At 64.5% G+C, this 22,358-nt stretch overlaps 3 protein-coding genes across 6 annotated transcripts; 1 reads left to right on the top strand and 2 right to left on the bottom strand.

The window, feature by feature from the left end:
- Nucleotides 1–1,046: 1,046 nt before the first annotated feature.
- Nucleotides 1,047–2,539, bottom strand: EIF4E1B (eukaryotic translation initiation factor 4E family member 1B). 2 transcript variants are annotated; one of them, XM_059825376.1, is made up of 7 exons: nt 2,522–2,539; nt 2,261–2,349; nt 2,055–2,150; nt 1,855–1,918; nt 1,550–1,663; nt 1,296–1,435; nt 1,047–1,161 (listed from the first exon to the last, which is right to left on the bottom strand). In XM_059825376.1, exons 1-7 carry the CDS (start codon nt 2,537–2,539, stop codon nt 1,047–1,049), a joined length of 636 nt encoding a protein of 211 aa, XP_059681359.1. The 2 variants fall into 2 exon arrangements, with proteins under 2 accessions (XP_059681359.1, XP_059681358.1); XM_059825375.1 differs by having other exon boundaries at nt 1,296–1,663.
- Nucleotides 2,540–3,752: 1,213 nt separating this feature from the next.
- Nucleotides 3,753–7,089, top strand: SNCB (synuclein beta). 3 transcript variants are annotated; one of them, XM_059825495.1, is made up of 5 exons: nt 3,753–3,873; nt 5,368–5,406; nt 5,757–5,875; nt 6,731–6,820; nt 7,057–7,089. In XM_059825495.1, the coding sequence occupies exons 1-5, from the start codon at nt 3,753–3,755 to the stop codon at nt 7,087–7,089; spliced, it is 402 nt and encodes a 133-aa protein (XP_059681478.1). The 3 variants fall into 3 exon arrangements, with proteins under 3 accessions (XP_059681478.1, XP_059681480.1, XP_059681481.1); XM_059825497.1 differs by lacking the exon at nt 5,368–5,406; XM_059825498.1 differs by lacking the exon at nt 6,731–6,820.
- A 1,566-nt stretch (nt 7,090–8,655) lies between these two features.
- LOC104256697 (glutamate dehydrogenase 2, mitochondrial-like) lies at nt 8,656–18,990 on the bottom strand. The gene is given in 13 exon segments (XM_059825582.1): nt 8,656–8,711; nt 8,956–9,103; nt 9,492–9,713; nt 10,236–10,316; nt 11,465–11,599; nt 11,773–11,910; nt 13,513–13,665; nt 13,872–13,966; nt 14,599–14,669; nt 15,159–15,207; nt 15,699–15,779; nt 16,981–17,087; nt 18,896–18,990. Coding segments are annotated over 13 exon segments (1,431 nt in total).
- Nucleotides 18,991–22,358: the final 3,368 nt, after the last annotated feature.

Raw genomic sequence — 22,358 nt, 5'->3', positions numbered from 1 at the left:
AGGTGCGGATGGGCTAGATGTGCTGCCCAGGATGGGGTGCAACCACGGGCTGAGCTGTGGCTGCCTAGGTGCTCCTGGATGAGAGCTGCAGTGAGGCCAGAAGTGCAGGCAGCACTGTCAGGAGGTGAGCAGGCAGCTCCACCTCAAGAACCTGAATAGGCAGGGCGGGAAGGACAGACCCAACAATCAAAAACCACAAATGAAAGCATGGGCTGGAGCAGGGGGGTGGTGTAAGGGGTCCCCTCTGCAGCCAGGGCCAGGACAGCCAGGAGGGACAGCAGAGGACATGGGCCATGGAAAGGAGGAGCCAGTAGACTCCCAGGGCTCAATGGGCTGGGGCTGTGAACTTGCAGGTCTGGCACTAATAAACCCTTGGGAAGCAAATAAGCTTCATACCACCTGTGCTGCAGGTGCCTGTGGGAGGGGATGTGAGCAAACACAGCCTGAGGTAGGCAGCATGGGGACGATACTGTGCTGCAGCCCCAGCACTGACCCTGTGGGGACACTGGGCAGCCCTCAGCTGGGGAGCTGGTCTTCCTGAGAAGGTAGACCCGTGTCTCACCAATGTCCAGGGGCTTGGAGGAGATGGGGACCAGCTCCCCAGGCTGAGCTGACTCAGAGGAGCTGGGCTCTGGTACTCCCTCCCACACCCAGGCTTGCAGGGCAGCGAGTTGTGCCCATGCCTTGGCCAGGGGAAGACAGAGCCCAACATCCTCCTGGGGACTATCCAGGGTCCCGCAGAGCAGAGGGACACCTGCAACCCCAGGAAGAGGGGCACTGGTCCCAGGCAGTGGGGGAGGCAGGGGGACACACGCAGTGCCCCAAGCCCGCAGTGATGCCAGCTCTGCGCTCCCAGCCCTGCTTGCCCAGCAGGCAGGTACAGCAATGCATGGTCCCCCTCCCAGGAGACCCCCCCAAAACAAGAGCCGCCCCACGGCGCCAGAGCCCTGGCCCAGCTCTTGACACACAGACTGTGCTCAGCTGCAGCCATTCATTGTGGAACAGGACAGGGGGACCCCACAGGCAGCACCCCGCTCCCCTTGCAGTCACACCACAAACTTGGTCTTGGTGAGGGAGCCGCTCTTGGTGGCTGTGTCCGCATGGGCCTGGTACCCAATGGCCACCTTCTGCGACAGGCCCAGGTGCTCCTTGTAGACTCGCCTGGAGGAGGGAAGGGGATGCATGAACGAGGCAGCATCACTTCTCCATCTGTCTCCCTGCCCAGGGACCCTGTTCCCCCCAAACCGGGCCCCATGCAGCCCCCCCCCCCCCCCCCCCCCCCCAAGCTGCATTACCCAATGTGGGTGACCCCTTCTCGGTTCTCAGCTTCCCGGGTCCAGATGGCAATCTTGTCCCCCTTGGCGCGGATGTTGATGACGGCCCCGCACACCTCGTCACTGTACTCATCAAACATCTCCCCGATGAGGCACAGCAGCTGCCAGGAGGAGAAAGGGAGCCCGGGACAGTCCCCGCTGCGGCTCGGTGCTGTGGCAGGGGGAAACACGGCTGCCAGGACCCTGCAGGCCAGCCACAGCGGGACCGCACTCACCGTCTCCAGCCAGAAACGGTCCAGCTCAGTATGCCGCTGCTGCTTGGCCAGGGTGATGAGCCAGCGCCCGCCACGCTTGTTCCGGCTGTCCTCCCACATGGGCTCGATGCCGTCCTAGGGACAGGCAAGGGGATGGTCAGGAGCACCAAGCACCCAGCCAGAGCCAGCTCGGGGAGCTCTGAGCACCCAGCCAGGCTTCCCCTCCCGCCCTATGGCCAGGGTGGCCTGCCAGCCCCACCAGCACCCACAATGCTGGATGCTGCAGGGGACTCCAAGGAGGGACTGTGGCAGAGGAGATGTCACACCTTGAAGAGGGAGTAGTCGCAGCCAGATGTGAGCTTGCTGGCAAGTTGGATGTGGCTGTACAGCCTGTGCCGGGCAGAGACAAGACACAGAAGAAGGTGAGAAGAGGGGCCTCAAGGACCCCCAGCACCCTCCTCTGGCCCAGACACCCCCACTGGGACCTTTCCAGAGGGGGCACATTGCCCACCCGTGGGACACTCACGCCCAGAAGTCCTCCACAGTGCTGAACTTGGTGACAAGGCGCAGGTTTGCCTGCCACATCTTGCTCTTGTCATTCTTGAAGAACCACAGTGCCCACCTGGGGAGGGAGGGGATGGGGGGCAGTCAGCCATGCTGGAGCCTCCCTCCAGCCCTGGGACCCCCCTCCCAGCACTGGGAGAGGCTGCCCATGGCTGGGCCCCCCCATACCTGTTCTGCAGGGGATGCTTGCCCAGGCTCTCTGCCAGGAGCAGCTCTTGCTGCTGAGCCCTCCGCCGCCGCCGCTCCTCTTGCCTCCGCTGGGGAAGGAGGGACAGCCCCAAGGAGCCCCCCAGCCACCCCAGCAGGGGAGCCTGTGGCCCCCCAGCCACCCCCACCCCATGATATGGATCCCACAGGTGGGAGCCCCGAGGGGGTGGCAGTGCTGCCTAGGCTCTGCTGCCAGGCCCAGCCCGCAGGGAGAGCACTCACCTGCTCCCCTGTAGCCATCCTGCCCAGCACAGGCTCCCCCCCAGCCACCCGTGGCTCTTAAGTGCCCACAGGCGGGCGGGATGAGGCAGCCTCCCAGCTGCAGCTGGTGGGGTGGGAGGGCGGTTTGCTGGGGAGAGGGTTGCAGGCCTGCCCCTCCTGGGGAGCATGGAGATGGAGGGGAACCCCCTCTAGGGCAGGGAGCTGGGGGATGAGGGCAAGGGGTCAGGGTGGGATGGGATCAGGATGGGGGGGTAGGATGGGGTAAGGTGGGGACAGTGTGGGGTGGGATTAAGATGGTGTGGTATGGGGCAGGGCAGGATGGTACACAGATAGGGTGGGATAGCATCAGGATGCAGGGTGGGGATGGGATGTGATGAGGAGGATGGGATCAGGATAGGATGGGATGGGAACAACACGGGATAGGAATGGGATGGGATGGGATGGGGAGAGTGTGCAATGTAATGGGGAGGGGATGGGATCAGAATTGGATGGGGTGGGGACCAGATGGGATGGGAATGGGGTGGGATGGGGTGGGATGAGGTGGGAAGAGGACATGATGAGGAGGGGATGGGATCAGGATGGGATGGGGGACGGGAATGGCATAGGGACAGGGTAGAACATGGAGGCAGTGGGACAGGGACAAGGTGGGACCGGGACAACCTGTAGAGGGTAGGGGATGGGATCAGGATCGGGAGGAGATAGGACAGGGAGAGGGTGCGATGGGGATGGGACGTGATGGGGACCAGGACAGGATAGCGTGGGGACAGCGTGGGATGGGATCAGCGTGGGGATGGGCAGAAGGTGCAACGGGATGGGACTGTCCCGGGAGTGCCGAGCCGTGCGGGGAAGGAGCCCGCGGGCTGGGGCGGCAAGGGGCCGGGGGTGCCGCTCCCGTGCGGGGCGGGGTGGGGGCAGCCGGGCACGGCTCAGCCCGGCGCGGCGCGGTCCCCCCCGCGCATCACGGCGCATCGCGGCGCGGCGCATCGCGGCGCGGCCCCGGCACAGCCGCACTGAGCCCGCCCCGCCGCAGCCCGGCCCGGCCCGGCCCGGCCCCCCCCGTCCCCGCCGCCAGCGAGCCAGGTCGGGCGGGCGGCGGGGCCGGGGGCCGGGGGCCGGGCGGGCGGCGGGGCCGGGGGCGCGGGGATGCGCGGGGCGGGCGGGAGCGGGGCCGGGGCGGGAGGGGGGGGCCGGGGCGGGGTGAAGCCGTGCGGCCTCTCCCCGCAGAGCCGCCATGGAGGTGTTCATGAAGGGCTTGTCCAAGGCCAAGGAGGGGGTGGTCGCCGCCGCCGAGAAGACCAAGCAGGGGGTGGCCGAGGCCGCCGAGAAGACCAAGGAGGGGGTCCTCTATGTCGGTAAGGGCCGGCTCGGCCTGCGTGCCCCCTGCCTGTCCGCTGCCTGCCCACCGGCTAATCCCCGCCCGTCCCCTGCCTGCCCCTGCCGGCCCCCTCTCCCTGCCCTTGCCTGCTCCTGCGTTTGCCCTTGCGTCCTCCTGCCCATCCCGCTGCCGTCCCCACCTGTCCCCGGCCCCGCTCTCCGCCCCCGGCCCGCCCCTGCCCCTTCCCCGCCACGACCACCCTGCCGGCGGGGTGCCCCGGGGCGAGGGCCGGTGCCCGCAGTGCCCTGCCCGCTCCCTGCCCACGGGGCATGTGCAGGCAGGAGGATGGGGCCCCGCGGGCAGGGGGAGGGTCGGGGCTGGTCCCCGGGCTGAGGGGATGGGACCCCCGGGGACCGGACCCCCTGCGGCTTCCGGTGGTCAGAGCCCGAGGGCCCCGCGGCTCCTCGCCGAGGATGCTCTGGGACAAGAGCCCAGAGGGACCGTGATGGAGGTGGTGACCCCCGCGCTGGGATGTGCCCGGCTCGGAGCAGGGGGGCTGGGGACACGTTTGTCCCCCTCGGAGAGGCTGTGCCCTGGAGCGCATCCCGCACCACGGCTCTGCCGGCATCTCCCCTGCACCCAGCCGGCGGCGGGGGGAGTCCCTCTGCGCTGCCTCCCGGGGCCGGGGTCCATTCGGGGCCAAGTCCTAGAAGACGTCGCTGGCAGGGAGGAGGCAGCTCCCGGGCCGGCTGTGTGCCCGGCTCTGGTCTTGGGCTGCTTGGGGAGGGAGCTGAGGCCGCCCCTGCCTGCAGCAGGAGTGAGGGCGCAGGGCTGGGGCTCCATCCCGCTCCAGAGGTCACCAGCTCTGCAGGAGGGCTGAGGCCCCAGGGCTGTTCCCCTGAGTGGTGGTGGGTGCCTGTCCTGGACTCCCACCCTGCGCAGGGGTGCGTGTCCTGGACGGGGGTCCAGCAGCTCAAGGAGCGCCCTGAGGCCCCATCCTGCAGGAGCTGCCTTTCCCGCTGTCGCAGACACCCCGCTCCCATCCCGTGGGGTGTCCTGGCATCTGCAGGCGGTGTTGCCTGAAGGGAGACCGGCAGGGTTGGCATGGCCAGTGGCAGCACCCGGCCCAGGGCCGCTCTGGCTGTGGGGCTTCCTGTGCTGTGTTGGCAGCAGCTCTGGGTATGGATCCCGGTTCCTGCGGGAGGCTTCGCTAAGCAGCACGGCCAGTATTCACCCTGCCCAGCTGTGCCGTGGCACGGCGCTGGGCCCTGGGGTCTCTGCCCTGCCTGGCACGTGGCAGTGGCCCTGTGCTGCACCAGCCCAGGCTTCTGCAGGGACCGGAGGAGCCTTGTGGAGGAGCCTTGCGGGGAGTCAGGCAGGTGCTTGTTCCCCCAGCTGCCCCGGTGTGGCTGGGCTGCGGTGTGGCCAGGATGCTGCCCCGGCTCGCAGAGCCCTGCCAGGGTCCCAGGCACGGCACGTGGCAGAGCCTGGCTGCTGGACCCTCTAACCCCGTCTCTCTTTCTATCCCCAGGGAGTAAAACCCAAGGCGTGGTGCAAGGTGTCACCTCAGGTATGGTCCCTTCCAGCTCCCCATCGCGATACCCCTCTGGCCCCGTGAGCGTGGCCGCACTAACGAGATCAGAGGCTAATTGAGGGGCTGATGTCACCCAGCTAAAGCCTCTTATATAACAGGGCCCGCAACGAAGGATTTGTGGTGGCTGCTCACACTCTCTGCTTAGCTGCAGAGCAGTGTCCTGGCCCCCTCCCCTCCCCAGCGCCCGGGCAGGGAGGCAGGGAGGGCCTGATCCTGCCCAGAGACTCCCCACCAGGCCCCCCCTGGGTGGTGCGGGGCACGGACCCATGGCTGGGCACCCCTCCCTGGTATGGGGGGGCACTGATGGGCACCCCCGGCTCTTGCAGTGGCTGAGAAAGCGAAGGAGCAGGCATCCCAGCTGGGCGAAGCGGCGTTCTCGGGTGCTGGCAACATTGCGGCGGCCACTGGGCTGGTGAAGAAGGAGGAGTTCCCTGCGGATCTGAAGGTGAGACCCCCCCGGCCACTGCCATGCTGGCAGGAAAGCTGGCACGTCCCCAGGCTTGGCAGGGAGCCCCTTGGTTGCTCCCCAGCCCCGCGGGAGGGACCCTGAGGGTCCCCAGCTGCTCTGCCTGTGCTCAGGGCAGGCTGGCATCACTGCCCCAAGCGTGCCGGCCGCGTGCGTGGCCGCTGTGCTGTGGACGTGTGTGCACGCGGGCTCCTGCATGGCGGATGGCGGCGTAGGGTTGGTGGCGCATCGCTACAGCGGCTGCGAGGTGACCTGACAGCTGTGGGAGCGGAGGGGCAGGGAGGGGCAGACGGTTCACATCTCACCGCCCCCATGAGTCGTTGGCTTCCAGCTTAGCCCAAAATAGCATCAGCTGAAGAAATGAGGCCACCGCCGCCACTGCTGCTGCACGGGGGGATCGGCTGCCCCCCTTTCCCTCCTGCCAGCTGCTCTGCCAGCCCTGGGGAGGGGTTACCCAGCACCACCCTCCCCTGCCAGGGATGCAGGATGCTCCTGTGGCCCCGCCAGTGCCTGGAGCCCGCCAGGGCCCACACGGTGCCAGCACCCATCACCTGCCTGGGGCCAGGGCTGGGAGTGGTGCAGGGACACGCACACCCAGGCCCCGCTCTCATGGACTCCTGCCTGTCACCTCTCAGCTAGGTGTGCTGGTGTGTGCCTGGGGTGCCCTTGGTGGGTGCCCCAGCCACCCCCTGCTGGGCCCCCCATGTGGTGCCCCCAGCATCCCGGGTGCGTTGTTGGTCTCTGCCAGGTCCCCCAGTCTGGCAGGGGCAGGGAGGGTGGGTGCTGCATGGCGGGGCTGTGTGCATGGGACTGACCCCCCCGGTTCACCCCCAGGCGGAGGAGGTGGCCCAGGAGGCTGTTGAGGAGCCGCTGGTCGAGCCGATGCTGGAGCCAGAAGGGGAGAACTATGAGGAGACCCCACAGGTGAGGGGATGGGGTGGCAGGGGGCCACAGGGCACTGCGGAGGGCACGGGGTGCCAGCACTCAGTGTGCCGGTGACAATCGCTGTCCGGAGCAAAGCCCGGAGCCTGCCTGCTCCCAGGTGCCCCGTGCACGCAGCCCTGCAGCGTCGCGGGCAGGCTGGTGTGGGGCTGGGGGGGACGGGGGCTCCGTGCCCCACCCGAGCTCTCTCACTGGCTCTTTCTTTCCCCACCCCACAGGAGGAATACCAGGAGTACGAACCAGAGGCATAATGGACCCCTGTCCTCGCCTCTTCCACCAGCAGCACAACGAACCGCCGGTAGCCCCCTGCTCCTCCCCAGCTGGCCCCGGCCGGTGCCCGTGTGCCAGGGAAGAGCAGGGGAGCCCCTGCCCCGTTCGCTCACGAGTTCTTCCTCCAGTTCCGTTCCAAGGGACTGTGTCCATGTCTCCGTACCATGTGTAGCAGTGAGAAAAACCCGCCATGTCCGAGCCCCCAAGCCCCGGAGTGTGCCCAAGCTGTGGGCGCTGCCCGCAGGGGCTGGTGTGCGTGCGTGCGTGCGTGTGTCCGTGAAGCCCGGGTTTATCGCTCTGTATCCCTCCCAGCGCCATAAACCCCGGCTGCGTCCCGGCGTGTCTGTGTCTGTACAAAGCATGTTTACCTGCTCGCGGGCTGCTGTACATTTTGCTTGCATGCGTGTCCCTGTGGTTCTGCTCTGGTCATCGTGGAACTATTTTTTTTTTATATGTATCTCTCTATCTATGGGTGGACGGGTCTTTTGCCTTTGTGAACCCTTGGCACCCAAGCCTGCTCCCCAGCCTGCTGGGTGGTGACGGTGCCCACGCCCCCCCCACCCCGAGGTCCCGAGGTGCCGACGCTGTGTTGTGACGTGGCATGGATATCCCCCCGCCCCCGTCGCTGGATGTGCAATACGAGGGCAGCTGCCAGTGACACAGCTGCCCCCGTGTCCGTGAATAAAGCCAACTCTTGTCTGTAGCCCCCTGGTCCTGGTTGTGGGTTCCCTGGGGAGAGGGGTGGCCCTGCGCTTTGGTGGCAGGGGTAGTTTTGGGAAGAGGAGTGAGGGGCTGGGGCAGGCTAGCTGACCCCTTCCAGCTGGGGGAGCGGGCAGGACTGGGTCCTGGTGAGGACAAGATGCTTTCCTGTCTGCTCGCTGCTGCGTCAGCAGCGGGTCACTGTGCCCTGGACCTCCAGCCACAGTTTGGCTGAGGCCTGGGGTGCAGGCAGTGTCCCTGTGCCACCCACCTGTGTGCTGGCTGCAGTGCTTTGCGTCTGCAGGTGAATGCAGGGGGCCCTTTGGGGCTGAGAACCCCGAGCCAGGACGAGGCTAGACACAGTCCTGGGCTCGAGCACTGGTTCCCTCCCAGGAGACACTGGCTGTGCTAGCAGAGGGTGTTAGAGGCTGGGCGCAGGCTTCCCCGAATCCCCCCTGCAGCAGGATGTGCTGCTGTTTGTAAGGTACCTCCTAGGGACGCACCCTGATCTCGTGCTTGAAGCGCAGAGGAAAGGGGAGCCTCTCCTCCGCTGTCCCCGCATTCCTACGTGACCCTGCTCTCCTCTCAGGGGGCCGGGGACATGGCTGGCGCCTGTGGTTTGCTCAGCTGCAGTGTGACCAGCTCAAGGGCAGGTGACAGCCACACACCACGAAGTGATGCCCTCCACGGCGGGAGGTCCTGTGCCCACCCCAGAGCACAGTCCTTGGGCCTTCAGCTCCCCCGGGGCAGGGCCACCAACGCAGCCTGAGTCCCCAGACAGCCTCCAGCCCCTTGACTGAAGCACAGGCCGGGGTGAGAGGCTGGGCTGAGTCTCCCCGCCATGAATATCAGATTAAATCCCCCACCCGCGCTGGCTTGCCAGCTTTGCCGGCGAAGAGTGAAGCTGCAGCAGTCAGCACGGACACACAACAGGTTTGCTGACGCCTGCAAATCCCCGCCCTGGCTCTGCTCCCCGTGTCTGCGCCAGTTGCAGCAGTGCTTGCAGCGCCCACCGTGCATTATTAAATGCATTGAGACGGCTGTTCCTGGGGCTGGCTGTGCCGTGGGCTGTCCCCTCCCCTAGAGCTAATTGCATTTTCTTCCTTTGCGTGTCCAATTCTGCCAGCCATGGGCAAGCAGACCCAAACCGGCATCAGCATGGCTTCCTCCAGTGCCCAGGAGGCTGCAAAGGGGCTGGGGCAGAGCGGGTGTGTGGGAAGACAGCCCCCTGCCAGGAGCCCGTGGCTCTATGGTGTAGGCCAGTCCCAAATACACGACGTCCTTCTCTGAGGCACCCTGAGGGGGAGAATAAGTGAATCCTTTGTGGGAGAGGCTAGAGGTTGCCCCCCCCAAATCCATTTATCAAACACAGCCTCTCTGCTCAGTGCAAGACCACCACAGATGGTCTAAGCTTGGCTTGCCACCTCTGCAGCTGGCTCCAGCACATGGCTTGGCTCCCAAGGGACTCCCTGCAGCACCCAGCAGCATCCTCAGATGGTAGGGCTGTACCACCACACACGACATCTCCACGCCATCCCCTTCACTACTGGGATGACAGCACGGGGGGCTTCGTGTGTGCCACAAGCTCAGCTTTCAGCACGGGGACAGCAGACAGGAGTGTCTGGGAATGTGAAACAAGGGGGCCAAGACAACCCTCCATGCTTGTAGACACTTACAGTCACACAGACCTGGAACTCTGGGGATGGGATGATGGGGATGGGATGATGGGGATCTCCCCTCTGGCCTTGCCAAACCACTGCTCCAGGCTGTGCTGCACTGACTGCAGGAGGTGGTAGCTGGATTCCCACTCCTACTTGAAGCTGAGATGGCCGTAGCTAACGTGGTTCAGGTTCTTCAGCCACTTGAAGAAGGATATGGTCACACCACCTGCATTCACATACATGTCCTGCCAAGGGCAGTACATGCTTCAGATTTGCTGCTTAGGGTGACCCCAGGACCCACGACCTATCTGGGGATCTCTCCTCCTCTGCCTTGTGTTCCTCCCCATACCCTCAGGCTCTGCCCTTAGAGACAGTCCTGAGGTTACTGGGATGGCTGAATCCTAGAGCCACAGTGGCTCTGCACTGCCTCTGAGCAGAGACAGCAGCTGCTCTGACACCTCGTGTGATGTGGCACGGTTTGCTGCTGGCCCATCAGTGGCCACAGGACATCCCAGTGCTGGCCAGGAGCCCCATGGTCTATTGCTGCTGCAGCCAAGAACCAGGAGGGTTCAGAAGGGAAACAAGCATCTGAGATGTTCTCAGGAGCTGGGGGCAAGGCAGGGAACAGGCTGACTGAGACAGCACCATCAACGCTGCCTGATCCCAGAGCCTGGCAGGGCCCAGGTGGATCCACATCGGTGCAGCTGACAACACCGGGTGGCCCTAATAGCCATGAGCCCACCATCTCCCCATGGGAATGGACATACCGGGATGACCAGGATGTTTCTTTTCAGGCATATGTCATGTGCTGGTGGTGTAGTGAGGCCATTGGCAGCTTCTGCAACGATCTGAGAGCACAAGCAGAGCAGAGGTGAGATAGGCGGAAGAAATGGAAGAAGAAACCAGTGACAGGCTGCTTTCCCTGCTACTGGATCCCCCCCACCAGGCCATTTCTAGTGGCAGGGGTTTGGGTGCTTACCTCCCCACTGAAGCTGTTCAGGATGAGCAAAAGCTCAGACCTCATGTTTCGCACAGAATGATTAAAGGCTCAGAGGCTGCAAAAGACCTTGGCTGCGACAGAGTCCCAGGTCTCAGGACACCCTGTCCCTTTGGTCCCTAGAGCTCACAGTGAAGGTAGGAAGCTGGTATTCACAGCAGTCCCCTACTTTGTCCACTCTTATCTGCTGCCTATGATTTTCACTGTCAACACTGTTACACCCAGTACCTTTGAGGATATCATCTCCCCTGACCTGGGGGAAGACTGATACAGCAGTGAAGACTGAGGATGCCAGAAGAGCCAGCCAAGGTCACTCACAGAATCACAGAATGACAGGGGTTGGAAGGGACCTCTGGAGATCATCCAGTCCAACCCCCCACCAGAGCAGGTTCACCCAGAGCAGGTTCACCCAGAGCAGGTTGCACAGGAATGCGTCCAGGTGAGTTTTAAATATCTCCAGGGAAAGAGACTCCACAACCTCTCTGGGCAGCCTGTTCCAGTGCTCTGCCACCCTCAAAGTAAAGAAGTTCCTCCTCATGTTTAGACGGAACTTCCTATGATTAGGTTTGCACCCATTACCTCTCGTCCTGTCACTGGGCACCACTGAAAAGACTGGTCCCATCCTCCTGGCACCCACCCCTTAAGTATTTATAAGCATTAATAAGACCCCCCCTCAGTCTTCTCTTCTCCAGACTAAAAAGACCCAAGTCCCTCGGCCTTTCCTCATAAGAAAGATGTTCCAGTCCCCTGATCATCACTCCAACAATCCTTGCTCCCTGCCAGCAAAAGGAAGGGCTCAGGCTTTCCTCTTCCCCTGAATTATGTGACCTGCCGCCTCTGCCTCAGGCTCTGTCCCTCTGGCACAGTGGGCAAGTTGTCAGTGCAGTGATGTGACACCTCCCTGGAGTGCTCCGCGCCAAAAGCGAAGGTTCGGCTGGGCTGCTGTCACTCGCACTGACGCAGGGCCTGTTGGGAGTGTGCGGTGTGAGCGGTCTGGACCTTTGCTTGCACGCAGGGTGCATTCTCCCTCATGAGCTGCTTCTCAATAGCGGCAGGGATGAGGATGTCACAGGGCACCTCCAGGATGCTGCCATCATAGGGCTCTTTTGGGAAGCCAACTATGGTCCTGTGGCCCTGGAACGAGCAGGAGAGCCGTGCTGGGCCCAGCCTGGCAGCATCGAGCACTGTCCTCAGAGCTGGACTCTGCGGAAGGTGAGGGGCAGCCCCCTTCGCTGTGGGTGTTTCAGAGACAAGCACTGACCACCACCCCCTAAGAACAGGGGCTGGGTTGACTGGGCTCAACTCACCTGCTCATAGTCTACTGCCTCCTCAGGGTCGATCCCTCTGGGATTGCAAACGGCTCCATCTGTCTCCCCAACACAGACGCAGCAGGCTCCATACTCGCGCAGGTACTTCATGGTGTGCTGCCCCGCTTTGCCAAAGCCCTACAGCAACACAGAGCAGAGACAGTCTGGGGAGAGGGACATCGTGGGGACAAACACTGAAAACTGACCCGCTGCTCTGGTGACAGTCCCCTCTCAGGAGCTTGAGCTGAGAAGCACGAATAGGAACCCCTGATCTAGCAGTTCTTGGCGAATGTTTTGGCTGGATGGAGACTAGGACCTGTCAGGACAGAGATCTCCTTGGCTAGTTAGAGGGTTGTGAAAAGCAGAGCCCATGGCATAAAGGCTTCTAGCTCAGCCTGTCTTTATCACCGCCAGAGCTCCTGGACGCGATGTTCCAAGCACAGCACGCCGTTCAGCTTCTAAGAGCAGACCTCAACAGAAAACAGATCCAGTGGGAAACACAGCCCCTTGGTGGGCACCACACAGCATCTAGGCACAACCCGAGCAATCCTCCTGCACCTCACGCTGAGGGGGTGTGATCGGCTGCCACGGCACCAGCACAAGGCCGGGCCATGGGGGTAGCTCAGCTCTTCTTACGGGAACAGATGATTTTGCACTGCCTGCCCCAAAGTGCTTGCCAGCTTGGTACAGCTCCTAAAAGCAACACTGATTCCTGAGACTGCATAAACATCCCCCAAACACAGCAAAATTATACAAACAGTAGCCAAGGACTTCAGCCTTCTCATTCTCTGCCATATCAGCAAAGCAGAAGGATGTGCGGAAAGGGAAGGGATGAGCAAAGGCAGGGCCATTCCTGAGGGCACTGCGGGCAGCAGCTCCGGGTGCAGCCTCCGTTCAAAGCCTCTCCCCCGCGGCAGAGAGCTGCGTCGAGGAGCGAGCGCTCGGAGGAAAGCACAAAGTGCCAGCCACAGGCAAGACTTCAGCTGCGCGGTTCCCAGTGTATTTCTCCCTTGCAGAGAGCAGTGGCTTCAGCAGGAAACGGGCAGCTGTGGGCAGCACGGGCAGAGGATCGGGGCAGCAGTGCCTGGCCGAGAGCAGAAGCTCCTGGAGCTGCAGGGGGGAAGCGCCTCACCGCAGCTGTGAGCCGGCCCTGGGCTGCGGGGAAGGGAAGGTCTTTCCTGGGAAGAGGGGAAAAGGCAGGGCTGGCACCCACAGGGTCCCACCGAGCTCCCAGGTTGCTGGGCAAGGCAGGCCAGTGGGGGCCAGACCCACAGAGCACCCAGAAGAAATGGGGGGCTGCACCCACAAGCAGGATCTTCGCCGTGGGTAACATCATGGCTCGCTGCGGCCGGTTTGGAGGTGACAGAAATGTGTTGTTGTCACTGGGTCAGCTCTCTGCTCAGTCTGGCAGAGCCCCCTGTGTCCTGCCACCTCTCTGCTCTGCCTGCTGCGCAGACGAGGGTCAATGGCAGCTTCCATTTTATGAGTGATTTCAGACAGGATCGCTACAGAGAAACCTTGGGAATGCCTGTGCAGTGTGAGCAGTGTGGCATCCCTGGACCTCTGCACGCAGCAGGTCTGAAAAACTGCTCAAAGAAGTGCCAGCTGCCACAGGGTGAGGAGAGATTCAGGAAATCTTGTCCAGGTAGCACTGAGACTGAAAGCTCTCCTGGAAAGGAAGGGCAGAAAGATCCCGAGGCAGTGTCCTCTCTTCAGAGCTGTAGTGGGCTGAGCACTCACCCACAGCACAAAGGTCTTGCTGGGGAAGCCGGGGCTCAGGCCGATGCAGTCTGTGTTGGTGACATAGTTCTCAACACCATGCAGGACCCCCTGCCCGTGGATGCCTCCCTGGCTAATGGGCTTTCCTGTCACACATGCCTGGGCATTGATGTCCTGTGAGGCCGGGATGGGGAGAGCAAAGGTTAAGGTCTCACCTGCTACAGGTCCTCTAGAGAGGACTTTCCCCAAGCCTCAGCTTCCCTCACACTCTCCTAAGCCTCAGCTAAACCGAGTATAACTCACTGGCAGGGGCCTCTGGGCACGAACCCTCGTAGTGCCCATAGCATCCCGGACTCCAAACCAGCACTGTCGGAACTAACCCGATACCCCAGCGTGTAGGTGTAGGTGTCAGCTATCCAGGACATCTCCTGCTCCCCAGTACTGACATCAGGGGCCAGCACGTCAATCCCACGCCCTGTGGAGGTAGAAAAATCTTTCAAATCCTGTCTTTGCAATTCGATTGCTTTCCTCCAACCAATGGCACGTGCACAGCCAGGTGATTTCCACAGGCTGGTCACGTCCTCGGGCACACCAAGGAGCCCCCCTGACCAAAGTGTGGTGTTGCTCATGCCCCAGGGCCTCCCCAGCTTCCCTCAGGCATGAACGTCTTTGGTTTTCTCAGGGTGTTTGCCGTGTCCCTTCCCAACACTTTCAAGTAAAGAGGGAATGGCTCTGCCTTGTGACCAGCACCCACTGAGCTCTCAATCACGTGCTGAGACAGGAGAAACCTTCAGTTCTCCCTGCGACTGCCCAGGCCAGTGGGAATGGAGCGTAACGTGCAAGTGAGACTCCTGCCCAGCAGTACCTGGGAGGCAGCCTGGGCCAGCACCCCCATGCACAGCACCACATGAGGCTTCCCCTGCTCCAGATTCATGGCACAGGCGGAGCAAAGCCGCGAACAGACAGCAGAGCACCAGGGCAGTGAGCGCTGCTGACAGGCAGTGAGTGAGCGGCAGCCTCTATGCCTGCCCCGCCAGCCAGCCGCTGCCCACTCCCCTGCCTGCAAGCCACACACTGCTTACAGAATGGGGACAAAACCACTCTCACCTTTAAATGCCTTCTTGGCCATTTCTACAGTAAAATGCCTCGTTATTTTCTCCAGCTCATGAACCTGTGCAAGAACAACAAAACACAGTTGTTACTACAGGCCCCAAGAAAAATCACAGAGCTGCGGTACAGCATCCGGCAGCTGCCCTGCCCTGCCTGTACAGGGCACACCCTGACGTCTCCAGGGAGTTAATTCACAGCAGCTGCGGACCCTGGATAAAAAAAAAGAGATGTGTGAACTCCTGGTCCCTTTGCTCGCTGCCCTTGCTGATTTGCACCTTCTCTCAGCACAGCAGGCAGCGGCAGGAGTGTCCCTACTCCAGACTCCTTCAGCGTGTGTCTGGCCAGATGCACGCACCCATAAACCAGAGTTCATCACCCCTCTCCCCATCCTGAGCTGCTTTTCGCAGTCGCTGGGTGAGTGTTACTCACTACAAACGTTTCCCCCCGCTTGTCAGAGTGCATTGCTGTGATACGCATGGAGAGGAAGGGCTGTGCAAATGGAGCATGAGTTATGGGCTGTTGGCGGGGGAAGGAGAGGAGTGAACTCACCGGAGTGTTTCCTCAGATCGATCGTCACACCCGCCATCCGACCACCAAAAGGAACATCTGGAAAAGATCAGATAAGGCAGACAGATGTTCCCTGCCTTCTCCCCAGGGCGAGAAGGTGGCCATGGCAATCATGACCCTGTTTGCAAATCCAGGCAAGGGCCCACCGCTTCCCCATGCCACACATGGCTCCCCCCTAACGCTATGTGCTCTCTGTAGAGCGGAGCCGAAGGCAGGACAGGATACAGACCCTGAGCCTGCCACCAACGCCACCACCCAGAGCTGAATCCATGACAACCCAGGCACAGAGACTGCATCTGAGAAGCACGATGCTTGACACTCCCTGATTAACACGAACATCCTGGACTGCCAGTGGCGTATTCTGCAGCCGCAGCAAGCTTTGACCTCGCACATCCGTGCCCAGAGGAACATCCTGCACTTCTAGAGCACTTCTGATTTTCAAAGCATCTAACAAGCTTTTCTGACTCATGGTATCACAGCCCCATCCCATGCCCAAGTCACCACGTGCCTTACGTTCCCCTTGTACTTACCCACTACAGTGCATTTGTATGTTATTAATGCAGCCAGGGCTTTTACTTCATCGACACCAATTGAGCTGCTGAAACGAACCCCTGGGAAAGGAGAGAGAAGTGAAGAGTACCTGCCTTTTTACCACAAATGGCACAGAGGCATTGTAGGAAAGGCTTTGACTCTTCTGAAACAGCAGCATCTAGTTACAATAGGTCATCAGCAATCGTTCAGCTAGATCTTTTCCTCCAGATCACCAGAGAATGGAAAGCGGGTCCCTACCAGCCGGCCACCCCACAGACACAGGCCTTTGCTGTGGCGAAAGCCTCAGGCTAAGGGCGAGGGGACAAGAGGCTGTGACCCCTCAGGCTCAGAACAACTGTCGCTGCTTTACGGTGTGTTTAGGGCAGCGAGTATATGGTGTTGAGGATGAGGAGTCAAAACGCACACGGGGGTGGCCTCCAGCCACACTGTTCTTGTGCTCCAGCGTGAGCAACTGGGCTGCAGACGAGGTTGGCAAAGCTGGCTCCCCCAGGCATCCCTTGTCCTTCTGCAGGTTGCATCTGAGGACGGCATCCTCCTCGGATGTGGGGCAGGGTGGCCGTGGGGTGACACGGGTGCCCGCCTGGCTCCCGGGGCCTGCACAGCCCCACGCTGCCACCCCAGCAGTGGGGGCTGTGCCTCCCTGTGACCCCATCCCTGCCCGTGCCCCCCAGCTGGGCCTGGGGCCGTCCTCTGCCTGCACCCAGAGCCCTGCCTGCACCCAGGGGCACCCAGGCCGATGTGCTCGGCCACCAGGCTGCGGTGTCCCAGCCGCGGTGCCCTCCCACCCTGCAGGGCTGTGAGCTGTGCTTCGGGACACCCAGGGCAGAGGGTGCTGGCAGGGATCAGGGCCCCCCCAGCACCTCCGCACTGAGGTGGCTGGGAAGGCGGCGCTATTTTTAGGGTGCTCGGTGCTTTTGGATCTCCAGGTAATGTTCTTGTCATCCCAAGGCACTCGCAGTTCTGGGCACCCTGCGCGTCCTCCCACCGGCAGCACGGCCCGGCCCAGGGAGGGGAGCCCGGGGGGGGCGGGCAGCGTGGTTTGCAGGGCTGCTGTCGGCAAAGGGAGCCTGGTGCCCCCGGGCATCCCCTGCCACTCCCAGTCGCCAGCACCCCATCAGCCTCCCTGCCCGCGGAGAGCACGGGCAGCCGCCCGCGGAGGCGGCAGGGCGGCAAGCGGGAGACCCACCGCCTTCCCCCTGGGCAGCTCTGCAGCGGCCACCTTCCCCCGCCAGGCCCTTCGGGCTGCGCCCCACCGGGCACCGCCGCGGCAGGCGGTGCGGTGCGGAGCCCGGCCCGGGCCCAGCCCTGTGCCCGGCGCCTGTGCCTGCCCGCGCCGGCGTGCGCGGGTGCCGGCGGCGTGCTGGCGGCTGTGGGGGAGCCCGGCGCGTTCACGTGGCGCTGCCCGTGCGGGCGTGGGAGGTGGGCCGCGGCGCCGAGGGAGGGGGCTGCCACGCTCCCTGCGCCCGCAGCCCCCTCCGCCGGGGGAGAATGCGCTTTTCAGGCAGCTGCTCGACTCCGCGCGCGGCGGCAGCGCGGGAGTGCGTTGCCAAGGCGATGGGGACCATCTTACTCATCCTCCTCGCTATTGTTCTCCTGCCAGCCCCGAGGTGCCCGGGCGGGGAGAGGAGGAGGAGGAGGCAGCTGGCCTGGGATGAAGGCTGCCTGCGGGGAGGGGAGGATGCTCCCCGCGACCACCCCCCCGGCCTGCCCCAGTAGGGATGGGGACGCACTGGGTGTGGAGATGCCGAAGGGGACGGGGAGAGCGGCTGCCGGCGGAGCTGAGAGCGGCGGATGGAAGCAAATGCCAGCAGGATGCGGCCCCGCAGCCCCCCGCCCCGCAGCAAAGGTCCTGGCCAGGGGATGGGGGGACATTCCGGTCCCCTCCTCTGCCAGGACTTGATCCTGCCGTGGTGTCCTTGTCCCCCCCCCAGGGTCTGTGCCCAGGCTTGGGTCTGATCTCACACGGGGCAGCGTGGGATGTAAAAGCATACCTACACCCCACACCGTGCTCCTCCTCACTCCAACCAGGCAACTGGGCCCAGTCAACGCTGTGGGACTGGGACCAGCACACAGGACCATGAGTGGGGACAAACACCTTGAGGGGGGACATCCAAATGGGTGCAGTGATGCACCCCCACCCCATCCACCCATTGGGGTGCCTGGCGGTGACATGGGGGTGCCCCAGTCTGCCCCAGGGTGGGAAAAGCAATGCTTTTTCTTTTATTTCCACATCCTGCCTCCCTATTTTTAGCCTTCGGGGTTTTGTTCCAGCCTGGCTGTTTACTGGAAGGAGCATTTCCAACCTCCCTTGTCTCCAAGCAACCAGGTGTGCCAGCTCCCATCGAAACAGCCTCACCCTATAGATCTATAGGGCTGAGGGGGGGTGCTAACTTTAACCCCAAGATGGGCGAAATCTGTCTTGGGGTTAACGTTAGCACCACGCCCCCCGCCCCGACCCTATAGATCTATAGCTCCTGCCCCAGTGCTGACATCCCTGGCGCAGGGAGGGGATGCTGACCCTATAGGGTAATGGGGGACAGCTGAGGGGGGGGGGTTAGAGGGATGCTGGAGGGTTTTGGGGGGGGGATACAGGGATGCAGGCGAGGCAAGCAGGCCGCCTTCCCCCCCGCAGCGCGAGCGGGAGTGCGTGGGAAGGAGTTAGACAAAGCCTGAGCCTGGGAGCAGAGGCAAGCGCTGCTGGGAGGGAGACGGGGCGTTCTCCCCTCCCCGTCCTCCCCCACCGTTGGGCGAGGGGTACACGGGAGCCCACCTCCATCCCCGCCGCGGTGGCACGTTGTCCCCGTCCCTCGTCCCTCGGGCTGGTTGGGGTGCAGCCCCCCCCGGTGATGCCCGGGAGGGAAGCGGCCGTCTCCATCACCAGGTAGGAGGGGGACCAGCCTCTGTGTCGCTGTCACCCCCACCCACGGAACCCACGCTAAGGGTCGGGGACCCACGGGGCAGGCCAGTGCCAGCCATGTGCCCTGCTGTGCCCGGGTGCACCCCGGGGTGACCGTCCCTGGGGGCTATGGGGTGGTGATGCTGAGGGGTGCCGGGGGCTCTGGGCTAATGGGTCGCTCCCAGGGCGGGCCGGTGGGGTGACAGCGACGACACCGGGAGGGGGGGTGCCGGGACCCCCACGCTCCCCGCGGCAGCCGGCCCTCCCTCGCCTCCCCACCATTGCCCGGGGGCGCCGGGGCGGGCGGCAGCCGGGGGGAGCAGCGCGGGGCGCGGTACCGCCCCCGCCGCCGCCACCGCCACCGCCCCACGCATGCTCGCCACCGCTGCCGCCGCCGCGCCGGAGCCGAGCGGAGCGGGACGGGACGGGACGGGACGGGAGCGGGCGGGAGGATCGGCCGCCGCAGGTAACCCTGGTCCCGGGGCGCACGTGGAGGGGCCGCGCCGGACCCTGCGGCCGCCGCCCGCCCCGTACGGGCACCCCCAGGGCGGGGGGCGGCGGCCCCGCGGGCCCCGGAACGTACGGTAGTGGCGGCGGGGACGGCCTCCCCCCGGGCCGGGGCTGCCGCGGGGGCGGCTTTGTCCGGGGCTTGGCCGGGGAGCCGGGGCGTGCACACGCGCGTCCGTGCGTGCGGGTGTGCCCGCAGCCATGTGCCGGCGTGTGCGTGCCTGTGTGTGTGCACACGCATGTTTGTGCGTGTGCACGTGCCTGTGCGTGTGCACACGCGTGTCTGCCTGCGCGTCTGCACACGCGTGTGCCGGGGCTCGCAGCTCCTCCGTGGAGCAGCAGTACCGGGGCAGCGCGCGCGGCCCCGGGCCGGGCGGTGAGCCCGCAGCCCCGCGGAACGTAGGGTGCTGTCAGGGCAGGTCGGGGTGCGAGGCGGCACGGCCCCCCCGGGAACGGGGTGCTGCGTGGGAAGACAGGGACGGGGCGGGGGGTTCATTGCCTCCGGGGCCCCGGAGCTGCTGGGCGGCCGCGGGGTGTGGGGGGGTCGGTGCCAGCCTGCTCCTGCCGCCTCCCGGGGGGGACTCGCTCAGCTCCAGCCGTGTCTGCTCGGCTCTGCCCTCTCCGGGACCCACTAGTGACCGTGGCCGGAGGTGAGGAGCTCCCCACGGCTGCGGGATGCGTGTGCTGCCAGCTCCGGAGGGGCTCCCGGAGAGCTCGGGGCTTTCTGCCATGCTCCTGCCACAGGGCTGCCCCACGGGGCTGGGGAGGGGTTGGGGCCGGTTGGGTGACACCGGCCTGTCCCCCCCGCCACTGTGCCGGGGTGCCTGCCCGCAGCCAGCTCTGTGTGGCATGGCTGGAGCTTGGCGCACCCTCGGCATGGGGCATAGGCGCTGAGCTGGGGGTTCCCGTGGCTGGGACACACACGTCACTCCTAGCTCCGGGGATGCTGGTCACAGTGAGCAGAGGGAAGGGCTCAGGCTGCCTCGCGCCCCTGCCGTGCCCTGCAGCCCCCCTTGGCCCCTGGGCCCAGTTCGCTCTCACCCCTTGCTGTGCCCAGCTCCCCACTGGTAGGTGGGGGGTGCTGAGCCCCCCCAGGCTCTCAATCTGGTGCCTGGAGCCACGCTCCAGCTGCCACTCTCTCCGCAGGAGTGCCTGCGCCACGTCCCCTCGCTCCGGCAGCCACAGCAGCGCCTGGATCCCACTCCCAGTCCGGCCGTGCTGGCGGAAGGCTGGCTTTTACGGTAGGCGGCTGACACCGTTCCTCCCTTCCTGTAGGACCATGCTCTAGGCGGCCGCCCAACCTGTTAGGGTGGCATGGAGAAAAACAGTTGGCAACCGAGGGGGGCTGGGAGTCTGTGCGCTGCTCCCCCCTCACTGCCCCATCCTCTCTCTTGCAGACCCACAGCAGGACTAGCATGGGAGAAGCCTTCCCCGGGCATGGGCAGTGCTAAGGAGCCCGAGGGGCTGCAGCTGTTGAGCCGCCAGGCAAGGGCCGAGGACACCTGCGAGCCTGGCGTTAGCTCCCCCGGCTGCCCGCTGGCAGGCAACTGCCTGCCCGGCTCCGGCTGCGCTGCGGAGGGCCGTGCCATGAGGACCTGCTGTGCTGTTGAGCCGGAGGCCCAGGACACCACGGCTGGCCCAGCAGTGGAGAAGAAGGCACCACTGCTGACAGGACCGCCTCCCGGCACGCTCCTTCCAAACACCGACACGGAGCCAAGCGTGGTGGCAGCGACGGGGAGCTGCAGGGGACCAAGCGGCACTGCCCCTGCCTGCAGTCCCACGGGGATGGGGAGCCCAGGCACCCAGAAGGAGAATGCAGCCCCCGTGCCCTCCCTGCCCGAGCCCTGCCTCAAAGCGCCCAGCAAGGACGCAGGGAGCGCGCCGGCTCCTGCCAAACACGTGGCGTTCATGGAGCCCGCTGCGGGCACCGGAGCAGCTGAGCTGCCAAGTCAGGAGCGGCCCCAGGGTGGCACGGGGATGTCCCCAGGCGCTGTGCCCCAGCCAGGGGGCAACAAGGCTACCAAGCAGCCCCAGGGGGGCACAGCGGACTCCCCCGGTGCCAGCACTGCAGGTAGCGGGGGCCAAAGCGAGGCAGGGCCGAGCCCCGCCACCCTGGGCCAAGGCAGAGCCGAGGGGAGCCCAGCCCGGGGTGCAGACGCTGTGAGCAGCCAGCAGCCCCGGACAGCCAAGCTGCTCTGTGAGTCCTACTCCTTTGAGGTCACCCCACCACAGGACGCTGGGACACAGGACACGGGGACGCAAGTAGACAGCCGAGCGTCCCTGGTGTCAGTGGCCTTGAGCCCCATGAGCCCCCCGGGCGGGGCTGCTGCCTTCACCTTCCCCAAGAGAGAGCCGGGCTCTGCTGCTGCCCCGCGCCTGGAGCCCTCCAAGAAGGACGCGGAGATGCAGGTGTCCATGCCCGTGGAGACCCGCTCAGTGGCCACCGGGCCCATGACGCCAGTGGCCAAGTCCCCGCAGGCCTCGTACCCTGAGGTGCATGTGAAGGGGACAGTGGCGGAGGAGACTCCGGAGCCCATCCGGGAGGTGAGCTGGGACGAGAAGGGGATGACATGGGAGGTGTATGGGGCCTCCATGGAGGTGGAGGTGCTGGGCATGGCCATCCAGAAGCACCTGGAGAAGCAGATTGAGGAGCACGGTCGGCAGGTGGTGGTGACCCCGCAGAGCACCCGCGCCGGCTCCATCAAGGGAGCCCCCCGCAAAGGCGAGGCCAAGAGGCAGCCCAGTGTCTTTCGGGCTCTGCTGCAAAACATCCGGCGGCCCCGGTGCTGCTCCCGTGCCGGCCCCACCATGGAGTGAGCAGCTGCCCGCACTGGTGGGGCAGGGTGCCATGGGGAGGGGTCCCTGCCCCAGCGTCCCAAGACACCCGCTGCCGGTGTGCGGGGCTCCTGGGGCTGGGGCGGGCGGTGATGGAGCACTGCATGCTGGGGCAAGGCACCTCCTTCGCTGGGGGTCCCCCTGCCAGCCTGGGGTCCCCCCGCCAGCCTGGCCCCTTGGACTTGTTCTGGGACATGAGGCTGGTGCCACGTCTCTGTGCTTGGTGGCTTTTTTTAGCATGAGGAAGCACGTGGCTCCTTCCAGCTGGAGGTGGCTGCTCCCAGGGCATCTCCTGCCCGTGGCACAGGTCTGGTGATGGCTCAGGGTGGGCACAAGCAGGTCACTGCTGGCTCCCCCGAGTTCTGGCCTGGCTCGTGTCCTGGGCAGCAGCATTGCTTTC

This window comes from Gavia stellata, chromosome 16 (assembly GCF_030936135.1).
Source record: "Gavia stellata isolate bGavSte3 chromosome 16, bGavSte3.hap2, whole genome shotgun sequence".
Taxonomy (NCBI): domain Eukaryota; kingdom Metazoa; phylum Chordata; class Aves; order Gaviiformes; family Gaviidae; genus Gavia; species Gavia stellata.
This window is presented reverse-complemented; position numbering and strand designations above follow the sequence as displayed.

What these genes read in the sequence shown, in the direction of transcription:
- EIF4E1B (XM_059825375.1), bottom strand. An exon ending in ACTGTGGAGGACTTCTGGGC is followed by an intron (nt 1,919 to 2,054) that starts GTGAGTGTCCCA and finishes TGCCCGGCACAG; the next exon opens with GCTGTACAGCCACATCCAAC. An exon ending in GCGACTACTCCCTCTTCAAG is followed by an intron (nt 1,664 to 1,854) that starts GTGTGACATCTC and finishes GCCTGTCCCTAG; the next exon opens with GACGGCATCGAGCCCATGTG.
- SNCB (XM_059825495.1), top strand. Translation starts at nt 3,753, where the DNA reads ATGGAGGTGTTCATGAAGGGCTTGTCCAAGGCCAAGGAGGGGGTGGTC. An exon ending in GGAGGGGGTCCTCTATGTCG is followed by an intron (nt 3,874 to 5,367) that starts GTAAGGGCCGGC and finishes TTCTATCCCCAG; the next exon opens with GGAGTAAAACCCAAGGCGTG. An exon ending in ACTATGAGGAGACCCCACAG is followed by an intron (nt 6,821 to 7,056) that starts GTGAGGGGATGG and finishes CCCACCCCACAG; the next exon opens with GAGGAATACCAGGAGTACGA.